The following is a 19,072-nucleotide window of genomic DNA, read 5'->3' on the forward strand; positions in this document are numbered from 1 at the left end:
TCCAACAGTGTCATAGACAACACTATGCTCTGAATCTGTTACTCTTCAACTTATAAAGCTACACCATTGATAGGCTGCAAGCAGCAATGTGGCACTGATAGGAAAATATCCACTCACTTAGGTTTACACATATGCATTTGAAACCAGTCTAGACCAGACCAGCCCATTGCCATTTGTTACAGGGTTCTGTTCTAGGTTGTGTGTGAATAGGTACAGGACATTATTGACGAAGTAGTTAAGGGGAGTCATTTACTTCCATTGTTTAAAGCAAGTACTCCTTCATTCCCTTCTACCCAGGCAAGGAGTTGGTAGAGATCTTAGTTTTCTAATAGGTTGGTAGGTATATTGTTTGGAGAGGGGTGCTGGACTGATCTAAGCTAAGAAGCAAGGTATCCCTAAGAGTCTGCCTCTAGTAACCCATATCCTTCAGATAGGGTATATATCCTAAAACTATCTTGAGAAGCTTCCAGAACTTCAGAGGGACACTTCATATTCAGATCATGATATGCTTCCCACAGCCCCCAAAGGGTGTATTTTGTTTATAAATACTAGTTAGTAAATATAGGGGGTTTTGGTTATGGTGTCCTGATGTTAGGCAATGGTTCAATTACACAACTTAACTATCCTTGTCTGAAAATGAAGAAGTATTTGGTAATTAGAGTAAGTTTTATAATGGCCATTGGTATAATCTGTTAAGTAAGAATAAAGTTACTCTGCTTCAGTTACTTCAAGTTACTCAGCATCAAGTTCCTCAGTTACAATTTCACAGCAAACATACAGTGTCAAGTATCAGGGTCTCTTTGAAAGCAGGCAAGTTGTAAACTGATGTTATAAAGCTCAAAGGGATAAAGCCTGCAATTAGCATACTAAAGTCAAAATGCCTTTATATGCAACAACTAACTTCCACACACTTCATCAGGTGCAATTCTGTTTTCCAAAAAGACTGTAAGTCTTCTCTCATTAAGCCATCATCAGGAAGAGCAGTCATGCAGGATCTTCATCACTCATCTCCATGCTCCCATACCTAGTAAAGCTAGTTTAATACACAATATGAAGGTCTCCTTCAAATTGAAGGGGAAATGTGAACATTATTTACTCTCCTTTATATCCATATAGTTGTCCTGGCTAATTTCATAACATTTGAAAAAGAGTGAAGTTCCTCATCCTTGAAACAGTGACAGTGTTTTTGTCTTGTTTGAATAACACCACAATTAGACCAGGCAAACTACTGATGATAATTGGATCTATGGGACATCCTCCCTGGAGTTTCAGCATTTGTACTACTGTACTGACAGATTTGTAACTTTAATTTGCTGCAGTATTTGGAAGTTTTTCAAAAGCAACAAATAGACTAAATAGCCTTCTGTATCCAGATACTGGTCCTTTGGAGAATGTTTCTGTAGTTCAGTCACTAAGGGAAATACAAACATTTGAGAGATGCAAACATTAGGTGTTACCCACCATGAGAATACCTATCACCACCCTCTTGGGTTTCAAAAGAAAACTCTGACTTGAGTTTCAATGTTCAAAGTCTTCAATTAATTTCTTTTACATCTGCATAAATATGTACATTATTTTAGTTATTGGCTCCCCAAATCATTGTGAGCATATCTCTTGGAGTAACAGAAGAAACCATGAACTTGGGAACTAAGGTTTTTCTATAATAAGACTATTTCCAAGTTAAGAGAGAAAAATCATCTCAGTAACCTAAAGGTAAATATGTATTTATAAACCAGCTACAAATGTAGTTTTGGGATAGGGGAGTAAAACATTATTTACTTTGTTCTTCTCTTGTAATATTTACCTAATGAATTCCTCTTTCTTCCCACCTTGACAGGAGAAAAGGCCTTGCTGCCATATCAGCAAGTTCACCATTTATCTGTTGACTTCATGGGAAAGTTATACTAATAACAGATTGTTTAAACATGTACTGCTACAGTAATATTCTCATTTAGAGAACCACCTATATACAAGGCACAAGTTTATATAAAGGAACACTGAGAAAATGTGAAACAGGACAATTTGCACTCTCTCCCTCTCTCTCTCCCTCTCTCTCTCCCTCTCTCTCTCCTCTCATTATATATATATATATATATATATATATATATATATATATATATGTATGTTGGGGTAATGCAGTCCATTAGTACATATTTACATAAACATTCTATCATAAAATGGTCCAGGCAAATTGGACCTCTGTCACAATGTTTTTCTTCCTAGGATTTTCCCATTACCCCAAAGTCGAAGTCATCATATTTATGCTATGTCTCCTGATGTACCTGATCACCTTGTTGGGCAATACTATTCTGATCTCCATCACCATCCTAGATTCTCACCTACACACTCCCATGTACTTTTTCCTCAGCAACCTCTCCTTTCTGGACATCTGGTATACCTCTTCTGCTCTCACTCCTATGCTGGCAAACTTTGTGTCAGGGGAAAACACCATCTCATTCTCAGGATGTGCTTCTCAGATGTATGTCTCTCTTGCCATGGGCTCCACTGAATGTGTGCTCCTCTCCATGATGGCCTATGACAGGTATGTGGCAATCTGCAATCCCCTAAGATATTCCATCATTATGAACAGGAGAGTCTGTGTGCAGATTGCAGGCAGCTCCTGGCTGACAGGCTGCCTCACTGCCTTGGTGGAAACTGTACCTGTGCTTCATCTGTCTCTATGTGGCAATAGTATCATCAATCATTTCACCTGTGAAATTCTGGCTGTCTTGAAAATGGCTTGTGTAGACACTTCTGTGGTACAGTTAATCATGTTGGTGATCAGCATCCTTCTTCTCCCATTGCCAATGCTGCTCATTTGTGTCTCCTATGCATTCATCCTCTCCAACATCTTGAGGATCAGCTCAGTGGATGGCCGAAGCAAAGCCTTTTCAACATGTGCAGCTCACTTGACTGTGGTGGTTTTGTTCTATGGGACAGCTCTCTCCATGTACCTGAAGCCCTCAGCTGTAAATTCACAGGAAATAGATAAATTTATGGCTTTGATATATGCTGGATTAACACCAATGCTGAATCCTATTATCTATAGTTTACGGAACAAAGAAGTAAAAATGGCTGTGAAAAAGTTGCTGATGAAAAATCCCTTTAGTACTAGCTTACTTTTGTCCCTAAATAATATTGGAAAAGGCACACACTCATCCAGGTAAATCCTCAACTTTATTGAAAAAATCTGCATAATAATGAAATCCAAAGCTCTGGAAAACACTAATTTTCATTAGGAGCCCACTATTATGTCTTACACCAGTGCCTCTCAACCTTTCTCATGCTTCAACCCTTTAATGAAGTTCCTCATGTTGTAGTGACCCCAACCATAAAATTGTTTTCCTTGCTACTTCTCATAATTGTAATTTTTCTACTGTTATGAGACATAATGTAAATATCTGTGTTTTCCAATAATCTTAGGCGACCCCTGTGAAAGAGTTCTTCAACTCCTAAGGGATTGTGACCCACAGGTTGAGAATCACTATCCCATATCCTAATGTGCCTGGTAAAATGTTTCATATCAATAAATTGTGTATTCAGAACTACGTTTTCAGAAAGGTAGTTAGAATTTATTGCATAATTAGTAAGAACTTAAAATCATGAAATCACCTGCTCTCTTCTATTTGACATACTAAATGATCTCACTGTCCTGCTATGATATAACCATGAAAATAAGTAATATAACAAGGATATGGAATTGTTATTTGAGTAAATTTTGAAGTAATATTTCCTCAGTGATTTGCAATACCTTTGCATTTAAAAAGAAAGATAATTTTTAGTTAGTATGTACATAATTCAAGCTATATATACAGATATATATATATATCCAAAGCATCAAAGTGTGAAAATTGTTTCTTCCGATTCAGTGAGACCATGCTTGAGTGACTGCTTATTTGGGTTGCACATATGGAAGAATAAATATCAGTGACATATAAGCATATTATAATAAGATTTGCATAATTATACTTTTATGCATGATCTGTAATAGAAGTATAAAATCAGGAGATCTTGAATTATAGGTATAAGATCAGAGTAATCTCATATATACTTCAATGCCCTAATAAATTCATCAATTACCCACAATATTATTTTAATACATTAAATAATCATCCTGGGCTTGTAGCTCAATGATAGAATTATTACCCATCATGTCTGAGGACATAGTTTCAGCCCCCTATTACTGCTGAAAATAATTTTTATAAATGTTTCTTAACTGACCACGTAGGACTGATGAACAACTCTACCCTATATTGATTACCTTTCAAAAGAGGTGCTGTATTGATGTAGAAATACATTGACTAAAATATTAATAAACATATCTAGTATGTGTGAACAAAACTACAAATTAGGGTGTTACCATAATATAAACTAATGTACTTTCTTTTTCTTTAAAATCCTCCTGGAATTTGGGCACTAATAAAGCTGATTCAGGCATTACTTCTTTGTAATTATGTCAATGATTTCTTCATCCTTTGAAAATATTCTTACTATTACAGACAAGTCTCAAATACCCCTTACATTTAAGGAAGGAGAGATGATCACACCTAAGTATCAGTCCAGCACTGGGGTACACTCATAATCCCAAACTATAGAAATTTAGGCAAAAGGATCATAAAGTCAACTATTGCTGCACAGTGGGATCCTCACCCAAAATGTGGAGGAGATAAACAAAGGGTAAAGAAGGAAGAAAATGAGGGATAGAGATGGAAAAAGAATGAGGAAGGAATACATAGAGGGGGAGAAGAAAAAATAAGTTTTGAGACCCAGTCTGAGCAAGGCAACACTCACAAAGAATAAATCAGTCATTGGTGGTTGGACACACAAAGGAAGTATGTAAGAAGCATGTAAGTTTGCAGTGAGGTGGAATTCTTCTGATGATTTAACTTAAATGTCCTTGGCATGCATGAGGAAAGCTTTTACTCCTACCTGTCTGATACTATGTTCTGTCAACTCAAAATTTCTCCAAAGGAGGAAACAGTTATTTTTATTTCATCTCTACTTAAATAGTTCACTGTAAGCAGTACCACAATATGATGATGGTTTGGGCTAAGAGTCTAAGAGTCCACAATTTATAGATGATATGTATGAATGAGGAATTGCCTGTGGAGCATCACAAAAACCTGTCCATAGGCAAAACGTAATAACATGACCTCAGTTCCCCAGGTTGGGTCATAGGTAGCCTAGACAGAGTCCTCTAATTCCAGGGGTTTGGGTGCTTGGCTTTTTTGTTTTGTTTTTTGTGGTTTTGTTTTTTGGTTTTTGTTTTTTATGTCTGGGTTTGTTTTGCGTACCCACAAATGAAACTGTGTATGTAATCCTAGATTATGTTTTTGTGTTCTGTCGTGAGTAGCCTTCACTGCAGCAGCCCATACCATATTTAGAGAAGAAATAGTTCATTGGAATGTGGCTAACTAAAGCACATCACAGTTCATTTCTGCTTCTCTGGGGGAACAGCCAGTTTATTCTTTGTTTGTAATGTTTATATTCATTGTGCTTCCATATTTCGGTGTGCAGGTGATTGACTTCAACAAATGGGTGAATTTTATTCTGGAAGTTTTACCATATTAACTGTCAGAGAGCAGCTATGATTTCAAAGTCTAAGGGAGAATCTCACTGTGAGCCACCTTTGGGAACCACCTCTAGGTACACGCATACAAGCTAACAGGAAGCATACTTGCTTGTAAATAGTCTATGACTCCTGAAGGGAGCATTATCCCACCATGTGGGGTAACTCTATTAAAACTGTGTGTGTGTGTGTGTGTGTGTGTGTGTATTCATATGTATTATTTCTAAGTAACTTTATAAAATAGTATGCTATGTTATGGCTTTTAAAATGTACTTAGTGTTACTTATATATCTCCATACCCTTTCCCCTCAGCATTACATTCACTCACTTTCTCCCCCCCCCCCCCAGTTAAGTGTCCCACTCCAATTTTTTCCTTTCTCCTCCATGGGAACTATGTCTTGCTATTCTCATCTTTAAAGCTCCCTTTCCCCACCCCACAATGGTCTTTTCTACTTTCCTGGTTTCTATAAGACCACATGGAAACATTTAGATTAGTTGAAATTAGTTAATATTTAAGACCAAGCTAGCCAATAAGAAGCTCTAGCCATTGACCAACATCTTTATAACTAATAGAGTCTCTGTGTGTTATTTTGGGACTGATGCAACTCTGGGGCTCTAGGTGGGAAAGTACTCATAACACTAGATGCCAGCAAAAAAAAAAAAAACACAAACACAAACTTCTGGATCTACATTTGTGTACCACTAGATTGGATTCTAGAAATTATTGTTGCTGTAAAATATACGGACAATCATCTCTTTGTTTCAGGTTCTCTCAATTCATTTTTGTATGGCCATCCTTAAATTCTGATAATTTACTATATATATATATATATATATACATATATATATATATGTATATATATGTATATATATATATATATTTCTTTTTAAATAAAAATCCCTTTAATATTAACAAAAACAAATGCTATGGTTGCTGCAAACATCATGTCTGACTTTGCTAATACATTGGGTTACAAATTATATATGACTATTATAAACTTGTTTTGTAGGAAAAAAACTGAGATGCAGATTTGCCACTGAAAGATTACTGAAGAATGCCTTAGGAGTATCACCTGTCAGAGTATGAGACAATTGTGAAGAGAGAAGTTATCTGTGCTAGCTATCTCCGGGAGCCTCTGGGACTCCCTTAGGATTACATGAAGCTAGAGTAGGCCATTAGAGACAACCCACATTAGAGAGGTAAAATAGAGGCTTCTAATCCTAGTTACAGCACTCATACAATGTAATCTTTGCACAGGAAAGAGATGGGAGATATCATTCTATAAATATGTATCTCATACTGGTTAATTAATAAAGCACTGTTGGCCAATAGGAAAGCAAGATAGGCAGGACTAGGAGACAAGGAGGAAAGAGGAAGGAGGAGTCAAGATGGAAGATGGAGAAAGCAGAACGCCGATGGGCTCTCTCTCCGGTAAGATAAGACCACAGGGAGATTAATAGAAATGGGTTAATACTTTAGACAGAGCTAGCAGATAAGAAACTAGTACCTGGCCAACAGCATTATATCAAATACAGAGTCTCTGTGCGTTAATTGGGGTTGGCGCAGTGGCGGGACCAGACCAGCGGCAGGGAAAATACCTTTCTCCTTACATAAGAACCTTGATGCTCCTCTGTGGCAATCCTCAGGGAGGAACCTAGTGTCACACTTTCAGTCATCAGAACCCCCCATGCTTGCAGAGCCTCACTCACTGTAAGCTGTGTGTGTTGCCACACCTACAGCAATAAACAACTAACAAACTATAGATAGACACTTTGATTCGGCTCATAGTTGCAGAGGGAAAACCAGCAAAGGGGAGGAAAAGAAGAGCAAATTAGCTAACACTAAAAGTGAAGTATCTCAACTGTTAAGTACATTTAGGGCAATTATACACATGATGGAATTAAAGTTCAACAAAATTAACCTATTCTCTTAGGCTTCTGCGGATACATGATCATATAGCAGGAATTTACTTCTTTATTCTTTCTACAGGGCTCTTGTTTGTCCCAGTTTGCATCTATTGCTTAACAGCAAATCTCAAAGGCCCTGGGCCTGGCCCTTTCTTACTCTTTTAATAGCATTTGGTGGAAGAAATAGGAAAACTCTGAGTTAAAAGCCATCCTGGGCTAGACAGAAAACCCCATTTCAAAAATACAAACAAATAATTATAATATTAATTGATTCTTTAAGAAGAAAACCAAGAATAAGTCTTGGCAAACTAAATAACTAATACACAGCCTATAGTTAAGTGTGGTTGTTATGGGTCTGGGATAATTCAAAGATTTTCTAATCTGACAATGAACAAATTTTAACAAATAAGAGACTTCATTTTTACATTTATTGATTCTTTGAGGATTTCACATCAAGCATTCCAATCCCATTTATCTTCCTGTCCCTTAGCATCTGCCCTCTGCATTTGAAACCTTCCTCACAAAAGAAAACCAAATTTAAAAGATAAATCCTAATGAAAAAAAGAAGCAAAACAAAACAAAACAAAAAGAATCTTGTCAGGGAAGCTGTGCTGTGGCCTCTTGAGACACACAGTTTACCCTTCAGTACATTCATCTTTACTGGCAAGTGTTCATTGCCACAAGTCAGTGGTCTGGCTCCAGGCCTCTAGTTTCTGCCACACCACCAATAATGGGCTTTTACTGGGGCTCCTCTTGGATATCCTGTTGCAGTCCCATGTCATGAAGATCCTCCTGTTTGAGATATGTAAATTCATCCCCTTCCCATGTTTCAATAATACATAGATTTGGTGGCTGTTGGGGTATGCCAACTCATAGCCCTGGTTCTGGGCCTAGGTGGCAGCAGGCCTGGTCAACTCATTAGCTTTCCCTCATCATCACTTCCCAGATGAGCTCTGCACTCATATATATATTTTAGACATAGAGCAAAGGATTACTAGCCTACAACTTACACCACCAGAAAAGCTAGGAAACAAGGAAGACCCTAAGAAAGACATACATGGTCCCCTGGAGAAGGGGAAAAGGACAAGATCTTCCAAGTAAATTGGGAACATGGAGGGAGAGGAAAGGGAGTTTGTATAAAGAGAAGGGGAGAAGAGGATAGGAGAGGTGGGCACGAGGGAACAGGAAGTTGAGACAGGGAAAGAATAGAGGACAACAAGAAAAGAGATACCATAATAGAGAGAGCCATTATAGATTTAAAGAGAAATCTGGCACTAGGGAAATGCCCAGAGATCTACAAGGATAAACCCAACTAACAATCTAAGCAATAGTGGAGAGGCTACCTTTGATGTCCTTCCACAATAATGAGATTGATGACTATCTTACATGCCATCCTGATGGAAGCAGAAGCAGACACCCACAGCCAAACACTAGCCAAACTTCTGGAATTCAGTTACAACGAGGGAAGAGTGATGAGCGAAGGGGTAAGACCAGGCTGGAAAAACCCACAGAATCAGCTGACCTGAACAAGGGGGAGCTCATGGGGGAAACCAGCATGGGACTGACCCCTGAATGTTGGTGTTTGGATGACTGGGCAGTCTACATGGCCTCTAGTAATGGATCAGTATTTATCCCTAGTATATGAATGGACTTTGGGAGCCCACCCCACATAGAGGGATACTCTGTCAGCCTAGACACATGGGTGAGGACCTAGGCCCTGCCCCAATTGTTATGACAGACTTTGAAGGCACCCCATGGAAGAGGATGGGCTGGATTTGGTGGGGTGATAAGGGAGGATGGTAGGGTGAGGGAACTGGGATTGACATGTAAAACAACCTTGTTTTAAATTTAAATTAAAAAAGGGAAAAAGGGAATAATCTGGTAACTGAGGGAGAAAATAAAATTATGATGACACACCAGGTCATCCAGACCTCTTCAAGGATATCTCCTTCATGCCTCCCAGCCTGTTAACAACAAACATCATAAATGTCTTTCATGCTCAATCCAAGGGTTCATATTTACCTTCACTTTCTAAGTTTTCATAAATCTATAAAATTTTACTATGATAAATTTCTTTATATATCAAATAGGGAGAAATATACCTAACTTCTCTGATACTTCAGCATTAAATTAAATAAGCTGGGGTATTGTTCCAGGATTAGTGTTGAAAAATCAAAAAAAAAATCCCCAAATGGTCATATTTGGTCTATCTGAAGTTGACAGAGATGAACAGAAAACAAAGCTTTCTGATGTTTTGTGACATATACAAATCTGAGATGACACAAAATGTTCAATTTTAGAACATTCTCCATAGCAAGAGCACAGTAACCCACCCAGTTATGATGAATTCCAGATAAATTTACAGATAGAATCGTTTCATCTATGAAAGATAAGACATTAATCTCATTTACACACAGATGCAATCTTGATTGATTTTAATAAGTTTGCTTCATCCTATAAATAAGCACTTAAAATATTTATCCAATAAGTGCATTTAACTTTCACAGTCTTATTCCTGATCAAAAAGAGAAGATCTCTATTTTGTTTGCCAGTTCACCCCTCCCCTTGATATCTACAGCTCTGTTACTAAAGCTAAAAAATAAAATAGAATAAAATAAATAAAAGTGGCTGTATGTACAACACTGTATGTTACTTTCAGTAGTAAGTGCTTTCAAATTAATGGAAATGTTGCAAAATAACAGACCTAAATGTGGTTTGTTGTGAAAGACAAAGACAAGCTAGGCAACATTGCCAACTAAAGGAGACAAGATGTGATGACTCTATACAGCACTCATACTAAGTTATATACTGAGCTAGGAAAAAAAGTAATTTTCGGGAAAAAAAGGTGTCATTTCAGAAATTGCTGAAGCTAAAATAAGTTTGACAACTATTCCAGGCCTAAAAAAAAAAAAAAAAAACCTATTATATACAAAGGAACAGCTGCTAAACATGGCCCTGTCACTACTTGATTCCTGTAGCATAAAAGTAACCATACATCAGATGTAAATAGCTTACTGTGTGCAATGAGACAGAGAAAAGAAAATTCATGTATACAAGGAGATGGTGTTAGATGGGTTCATACATGTTAGGGCTCTCTAGAGGACACAAACACACCAAGACTGGCAAGCATCAATCGACAAAGTATACCAGCAGGCTACAATTTCCAGATAAATACAATCTAGATCAGTGGCTGTCAACACATGGGTCATTACCTCCTTGGAGACTGCCTATCAGATATCTTGCGTATCAGATATTTACATTACAATTCATAACAGTAGCAAAGTTACAGTTATGAAGTAGCAATGAAATAATATTAGGGTTGGGGGGGTCACCACAACATGAGGAACTCTATTAAAGTGTCACAGCATTAGGAAGGGTGAGAACCACTGATCTACAGGTAAAATTCTTTACTTCTCTAGGGATTCAATCTTTTTGCTTAAATCCATCACCTGACTGGATGAGGTCCAACCATACTGTGAAGTATAATCTATTTCACAAAAGTCTACTGATCTAAATACCAATTTCAAATAAAGCACCATTCACAGCATCATCTAGGCTAGTATTTGACCAAACACATGAGTAGCATAGCCCAGCAGATTTGACATATTCACTAGATGGTATAATTTCATTTCTTGACAGTAATGTGAAAGTCATATTTTTTCAGTATTTTTTCTTGCATTGAAGATAGATTCCTCTCATACAATATATCCTGATTATAGTTTCTTCTCCCTCTAATCTTTCCTCCCTACCTCCCCTCCCCACTGGATCCACTACCTTTCTGTATCTCACTAGAAACCAACAGGCTTATAAGTGATAAAGACCAAATATGACAAAATAAAATATAGTAAGGTGAAGAAAAACTATCATATCAAAATTGGACATGACAACACAATAGGAGAAAGAGAATCCCAAGTACAGGCAACAGAGTCAGAAATCCACTTGTTCTCATAGACAGGAAATAAGAATTCTAAGCTAATAGCTATAATATATATATACACAGAGGACCTGTTGTGGACCCCTGTAGGCCCAGTACTTGCTGCTTCAGTCTCTGCAAGCTCATGTGAGCTTCCTTGGTTGATTCAGAGAACCCTGTTCTCCTGGTGTCCTCTGTCTCTTCTGGCTCTTTGTATCTTTCTGATCATCTTCTGTGGGATTCCCTGAGATCAGATGGGAGGGATTTTTTTTGATAGGGACCTCCACTTTAGATTTTCTCTTCACATAATGCCTGACTGTAGGTCTGCATCTGTTCTATCTGCTGCTGAAGGAACCCTCCCTGATGATGAGTAGATAAGGCACTGATCTATGAATGTAGCAGCATATCATTAAGAATCATTTTATTGTTTTATTTTTCTAGACCAGTAGTATTTGTTTTTTTCCATAGTTCTCTGGGCTGTCTATTCCCCAATGCTTTGTTACCCAAGCAGTATTGAGTATGAGTTCCTTCTCATGGAATGGGTCTTAAGTCAAATCAGACATTGGTTAGCTACTTCCTCCACAAGTTCTGTGCCACTGTTGCCCTACCATATTTTGTGGGACAGACATATTGTAGGCTAAAGATTTTGTAGCTATGTTGGTGTCCATGTTTCTTTTTGGGTAGCCTGAAAAGTACCTTCCCACACCAAAGAAACAAAGCATAGGAATGAGGGCTCCATGGAGGCAGCAGTGATGTGGGATGTCCTTCTGTATGCTGAGAACATATGTTGTTTTTATTGGTTGATGGATAAAGATGTTTCAACCAATGGCCAGAAAGAATATAGCTAGGTGGGAAATCCAAGCAAAGATGCTGAGAGAGGGAAGGTTGAGTCAGAGAGAAACCATGTAGCCAGGAAGTAAGATGTGAGGTAGCAAGCCATGAGCCTCACAGTAAAATATAGAATATTAGAAATGGGTTAATTTATAGATAGAGCTATAGGTAAGAAGCCTGAGCCATTGGTAAAACAATTATGATTTTAATATTAGTCTCTGAATAATTATTTCATAAGTGGCTGTGGGAACCCAGTGGGAGGAAGAGAAAACAGTCCACTGGATCCAGGCAAGACAGAAAAACTTCCAGCTACACAGCAGCTCCACTTCTTGCTCAGTGAGTTGTGTGTTTTCCTCAGCAATGGAGCCCCACCACCACACACACAGGCATGCACACTTTAGTTTGCAAAAACAACGTTATTTTTAGCAACAGTCTAGGTTGCCTGGGGATTTCCATGGGGCCTCCTCTTGGCCAACAACTTAATTGAATGCAACCTAGGCCCACCACTGGAAGCCTCACCTGGCTACAAGAGATGCCCAGTTGAGACTCTGCATTCCCCATTACCAGGAATCTTCATTAGAATCACCTTCATAGATTCTAAGAAATTTTCATTGCATTACTCCCAAATGCCCCCAATTCCAAATATTTCTGTCTGTATTCTCTCCCTCCACCCCATCTCCAACCCTACCTGATTTTCCCACTCCAGTTTCCACACATCCACAGTTCATCCATAAAAATATATCCTATTTCCTGCTTCCAGGAAGATCCCTGCATCCTCCCTAAATCCCTCCTCTTTTTCTGACCTCTCTGTGTCTATGAATTGTAGCTTGGTTTATCATTTAGTTATTTAGTTAACAACTAATATCCCCTTATAACTGAATACATGTTAGTCTTTTGGGGTCTGAGTTATCTCATTCTGGGTGATTTTTTTTTCTAGCTCAACCCATTGCCTGCAAATTTCATGATGCCATAAAAAAAAAAAAAAACACAGCTGAGTAATACTCCATTGTGTTAAATGCCCCACATTTTCTTTATCTGTTTTCTAGTTGAGGAATATCTAGGTTGTTTCCAGTTTCTGGCTATTATGAATAAAGATATAATGAACATAGTTGAGCTAGTGTCCTTGTGATATGATTATGCATCCTTTGGGTATACTCCCAAAAGTGGTATAGCTGTGTCTAGAAGTAGATCAATTCCGATCTTTCTAAGGAACTGCCATATTAATTTCCAGAAATGGAGGAGTATTTACCTTGCTCCACATCTTGCCAGCATGACCTGTCACTTATGTTATTGATCTGAGCTGTTCTGACAGGTATAAGATGGAATCTCAGTGTCATTTTGATTTGCATTTCCCTGATGGTAGTAATTTTTAAAAATCAGCATGAAAGAGAAAGATGCCATGTAACAAAGCTTAAGTGAAGGGTTCTCTGTCTCTCTCTCTCTCTTTCTTTTAACTAGGAAAAGGAAAGGAATCACAAAAGGGGGGGACGGAGATGAGGAGGGAGACCTGCCTCTGTGGAGAGGAGCAGCTAAAGAGAGGAGAGGCAGACAGGGAAGGAGGGAGAGAGAAACAGACAAAGAGAGGGAGAGAAAGAAAGAGAGGAGGATGGGAGGTAGGCAGGGTCTTTTTTTTAAGAGGGAACAACATAGTGAATGTGAACAGGTGGTGCTCTTAGTGGCTGCACCTGAGTGTATACCCTGTCAGAACCCCAAGGACAGGCCAGTATAGCTGCCTAAATGCTATCACTGGTGACTAAGGATGTTGAATATTTATATAAATGTTTCTTAGCTATATATGATTTCTTTATTGAGAACTCTGTTTAGGTCTGCTCCCCATTTTAAAAGTTGTATTATTTGCTTTTTTATATTTATTGTATTGAGTTCTTAATAAATTTTGGATATTACAAGTCTTCTATCAGATGTGGAGTTGGTAAAATTAAAAACAAAACAAAACAACAAAAAAAAAAAAAAAAACCTACATTCTATGGGCTGCCACTTTGTCCAATTAATTATGTCCTTTTGCAGAGTTTTCCTTGTCTCGGCTGATCCTGCCACCCTTCATCCCCAGATGAACACACAGACGCTGTATAAGTTATAAAACTGTTGGACAGCAGCTTGAACTTCTTATGGGCTAACCCTGTCTTAATTATTAACCCATTTGTATTAATCTATGTATTTCCACTTGGTCTTTGCTTACCGGAGAACACCTGGTGTGTGCATCCTCTCTTCTCTGGGCTCTACATGACAACTCCGTCTGCCTACATTTCCCAGAATTCTCCTCCTCTCCTAGACCTGCCTAAACTTCCTGCCTGGCCAATCAGCCAATCAGCGTTTTATTCATCAACCAATAAGAGAAACATGTATACAGGACAATCCCCATCAATGTCCTTTGCCTTGCAGCAGCTTTTTGGTGTCATGAAATCCCATTTAATAATCGTTTATCTTAGTGCCTGCACTGTCATCTTTCTTCTTAAAAATCTGCCTGTGCCAATGAGATCAAAGCTATTCTCAACTTTGTCTTCTATCAGCTTCATGGTATCTGGTTTTATGCTGAGGTCTTTAATTCACTTGTCTATTTTGTACAGGATGATGAATATGGATTTAATTGTTGTCTTTTATATGAAGATATCCAGTTTGTCTAGCACCATTTGTTGAAGATGCTGTCTTTTTGTCCAGCATGTATTTCTGCTTTCTTTAAAAAAAAATCAGGTGTCCATAGACGTGTGGATTTATGTCTGAGTCTTCAATTCTTTTGATCAGCATATCTGCTTTTATACCAATACAATGCCATATTTATTACTATAGCTCTGTAGCACAACTTGGAATCAAGAATGGTGAGTCCTCCAGCAGTTATCTTATTGTTTAGGATTGTTTTAGCTAACCAGTTTATTTTGTTTGTTGTTTTTCCATACAACATTGAAAATTGTTCTTCCAAGGTCTGTAAAAATGTTGTTGGAATTCTGATAATGATTGCATTGAATCTGTAGATTGCTTTTGGTAAGATTGCCTTTTTACTATGTTAATCCTACCAATCAATGAGCATGGGAGATCTTTCCATCTTCTGAGGCTGTTGTGAAATGTGTTGTTTGTTGTTTCTCTTATTTCTTTCTCAACCCATTTGTCATTTGTATGTAGGAGGGTTACTTTTTTTTTTTTTTTTTTTTTTTTTTTTTTAGTTAAACTAGTATCCAGCCAATTTGCTAAAAGTATTTACAGCTGTAAGATTTCCCTGATAGAATTTTTAGGGTCACTTATGCATAGTATCATATCATATACACATAATGATAATTTGACTTCTCCCTTTCTAATTTGTATCCTCTTGTTCTCCTTCAGTTATCCTATTGCTCTAGCTAAATCTTCAAGTACCATATTGAACATATATGAAGAGAGTGAACAATCTTCTCTTGCTCCTGATTTAGTAGAATTACTTTGAATTTCTTTCTCCATTTAATTTGATGTTGGCTATAGGCTTCCTGTCAATTGCCTTTATTATGTTTAGGCATATTTCTTGAATCCCTAATATCTCCATGGCTTTTATCATAAAAGGGTGTTGGATTTTGTCAAAGGCCTTTTCTGAATCTAATAAGATGAGTATGTTGTGGTTTTTTTCTTTCACTTTGTGTATATTGTAGATTACATTTACACTGATTTTTTATATATTAAACCATCCCTGCCACTGGGATGAAGTCTACTTGAACATGGTGAATGATATTTTTGATGTGTTCTTGGATTCAGTCTACAAGTATTTTTATTAAGTATTTTTTCATCTTATATTCATAAGGTAAATTGGTCTGCAATTATCTTTCTTTATTCAGCCTTTGTGTGGTTTGGGTATTGGGGTAACTGTGGTCTCATAAAATAAATTGAGAAGTGTTCTTTCTGTTCCTATTTTGTGGAATAATTTGGTATATTGGAGTTAACTGCTCTTTGAAAGCCTGTTAAAATTCTTTGCTAAAACTATTTGGCTCTGGGCTTTTTTTTGATTGGGAGACTTTCAATGACTGCTTTTATTTCAGGTTGAAGACCTATTTATATTGTTGATTTTTAATTTAACTTTGTTAAGTGGTAGTTTGTGAAAATTATCCATTTCTTTTAGAATGTTCCAATTTGGTGGCATATAGGTTTTCATATTATGTCCTTATGATTCTTTGGATTTTATCAATGTCTATTATGTTAACATTTTTATTTCTGATTTTGTTAATTTGGATATTTTCTATTCACCTTTTAGCTAAATTGATTAAGGGCTTACCAATCTTGTTGATCTTCTCAAAGAACAAACTCTTTGTACTTTTCTGTTTCTATTTTATTGTTTTCAACCCTCAGTTTGTTTATCTCTTATCATTTACTTATTTTAGTTATGCTTCCTTCTTTTTGTTCTAGAGCTTTCAGGTGTGCTATGAAGTTGCTACTATGAGTTCATTCCTTTTTTTTTTTTTTTTTTTTTTTTTTTTTTTTTTATGTACGCACTTAGTGCTACGAACTTTCCTCTTAGCACTGCTTTCATATGTGCCATAAGTTTGGGTATACTTTGTATTTATTCTCATTGAATTCTAGAGAGTAATTAATGTCTTTGTTTCTGTATTAATTCAGTAGAGAGTTGTTCTGTTTCCATGAGTTTGTAGCTTTTTGTTGTTTCTGTGTGGTTGAAATCCAACTTTAGTCTGTGGTAGTCTGATAGGACTTTGTGTGAGCATGTGGTCAACTCTAGAGAAAGTTCCATTAAGCGCATAGAACAAGTTATATTCTTTTGTGTTTAGGTAAAATGTTCTGTAAATATCTCTTGAAAATATTTGGTTTATAAAATCTGTTAGCTTCAGTATTTCTGTGTTTAATTTCTGTTATGAGTTGACTTTTCTGCCAGCCGGGTCTCATAGCAGCGTCAGCCACAAATAAGACACAGAGACACTGTATTAAATATAAAGCTGTTGGCCAGTTACTAGTTTCTTATCAGCTAGCTCTGTCCTAAATATTAACCCATTTCTATTAATCTAAGTATTTCCATGTGGTCTCATCTTACCAGAGAGAGCGGCTAGTGTTCTTCTCTCTCCATCCTCCATCTTAAATCTTCCCTACTACTTCTTTGTGAGTCCTTGGGTATAGGGTCAGAGAGTAAAAAGAGACAGTAGCAGGTGTTCTGCTACATAGCTGGGAATGCAACTAAAAGGATTGGGACCTCAGGAGCAGTAGGAAGGTGTGGTTCTGCCTCCAGCCTATGAGACCTTTGGTTAGCAGGGGATGCCTTCTGGAGTTGCGTATGGAATACAACAATGAGTGTGAGGGGATAATCTAGGAGGGGATAGTCTGTGGGATCCACAGACAGATGGGAAATGAAGGGAAGGCTGCAGCTGGTGTTCTGGTGCAGCATTGGGGATGGGCTGTAGGTTCCATTCAGGAGGAACAGAGAAACAAGAGAAGGTTTGCCAAAAGTCACATATTTAATTGTGATGATGGTTACAAGACTATGTAAATGGAAATAAATTGCCTGGAATTGGAAAAACAAGTGTGTGCATACATATACATAAATATATTTAAAAAATCATAAACCTGAAAAAGTTGTGTCTTCTATTAATAATGGCCAATCAATGCCACTTTGTGGCTTTGTATTATATCACTACAACATAAATGTCAGAATTATAGAACATAATGTCAAGAGAGTTTATACTTATTTAGAGAGAAAAAACATTTTAAAAAATTGGCAAAGCTCAAGTTTGAAATAAATTATTAAGTAATAGTACTGTTAGTTTAATTTTTTCAACAGTTCCAAAATCTAAGCATCGTCTTAATAGATATGCCCACACAAACCAATGGTAGGCCAGGTTTTGCTCATTGTTTGTTGGTATCTAAATTACGTGGCAGTGTATATCATAGCTCCATGTTGTTAATTGCATAGTTGTTATATAAATGGTGTCTTCACCTGGTTTTTTGTAAAGATCAGGTAAAGTGTTTCAGTACATTTTTGAAAACTGCCTTTTTATTTTCAGACCCAAACTATTGGTGCCAGCTCTACTCAAGACAAACTCCTGAGGATGTAGGGGTAGACAGCTCAGCCCCTCTCTCCTCACTGGCCTTGAAGTAACACAAACATGTTCAGGTTTCCATGGGAACCTTTGTAGGTGCTTTCTTCTTCTATAGAGATGTGTTGGAAAAAGGACAAGGAGGAATGGTGAAACACATTATCACAAAGACTTAAGGGAAAGATGCCAGACTCTAATAATTGGTAGCTGACCAAAGCCTAAGATGTTAGCTGCCATCCTTTACCTTCAAGCCAGCATCTTTACCTCACCCCCACAACTCAACTGAGTAATCCTCAGCACACTCTACAAGGGAGAAAAACTGAGGAGTTGGCACTAATTTGATTAGTTTTGCAATTTAAAGAAGTTTCCAATAATACTGAGAGCAGAGTAATGAGTAAGGTTTTTACTCCACTGCTGGTCTTGCCCCAATTAACACACCCAAACTCTGTATTTGATATAATGCTGTTGGCCAGGTACTAGCTTCTTATCAGCTAGCTCTGTCTTAAGTATTAGCCCATTTCTGTTGATCTATGTATTTCCACGTGGTCTCATCTTACCGGGGAATAGGGCAGGTGTCTCATCTCCCCAGTCTCTCCATCTTGACTTCCCTAACTACTTCCTCTTTGCTCCTAGTCTCCTAGTCCCTCCTGTCTTCCTTTCCTATTGACCAACAATTCTTTATTCATTAACCAGTATGAGAAACATATTTACAGAATGACATCTCCCATCAGCAGAGTTTATGTATTTCCATCTGAAAATGAAACTGCAGTTTTAAAAAGATGAATAACCCATTCAGTACTATCTAAGTAGTTTGAGAGAGAACAGAATTTATGGTCC

At 37.4% G+C, this 19,072-nt stretch overlaps 1 protein-coding gene across 1 annotated transcript; it reads left to right on the forward strand.

Annotated features, from left to right (window-relative positions):
- The first annotated feature begins 2,177 nt into the window (after positions 1 to 2,177).
- LOC127224665 (olfactory receptor 13F1) lies at positions 2,178 to 3,167 on the forward strand. The gene has a single exon (XM_051187762.1). The coding sequence runs from the start codon at positions 2,178 to 2,180 to the stop codon at positions 3,165 to 3,167; it is 990 nt and encodes a 329-aa protein (XP_051043719.1).
- The last annotated feature ends 15,905 nt before the right edge of the window (positions 3,168 to 19,072 follow it).

Source organism: Phodopus roborovskii, unplaced genomic scaffold (genome assembly GCF_943737965.1).
Source record: "Phodopus roborovskii unplaced genomic scaffold, PHOROB, whole genome shotgun sequence".
Lineage (NCBI taxonomy): Eukaryota > Metazoa > Chordata > Mammalia > Rodentia > Cricetidae > Phodopus > Phodopus roborovskii.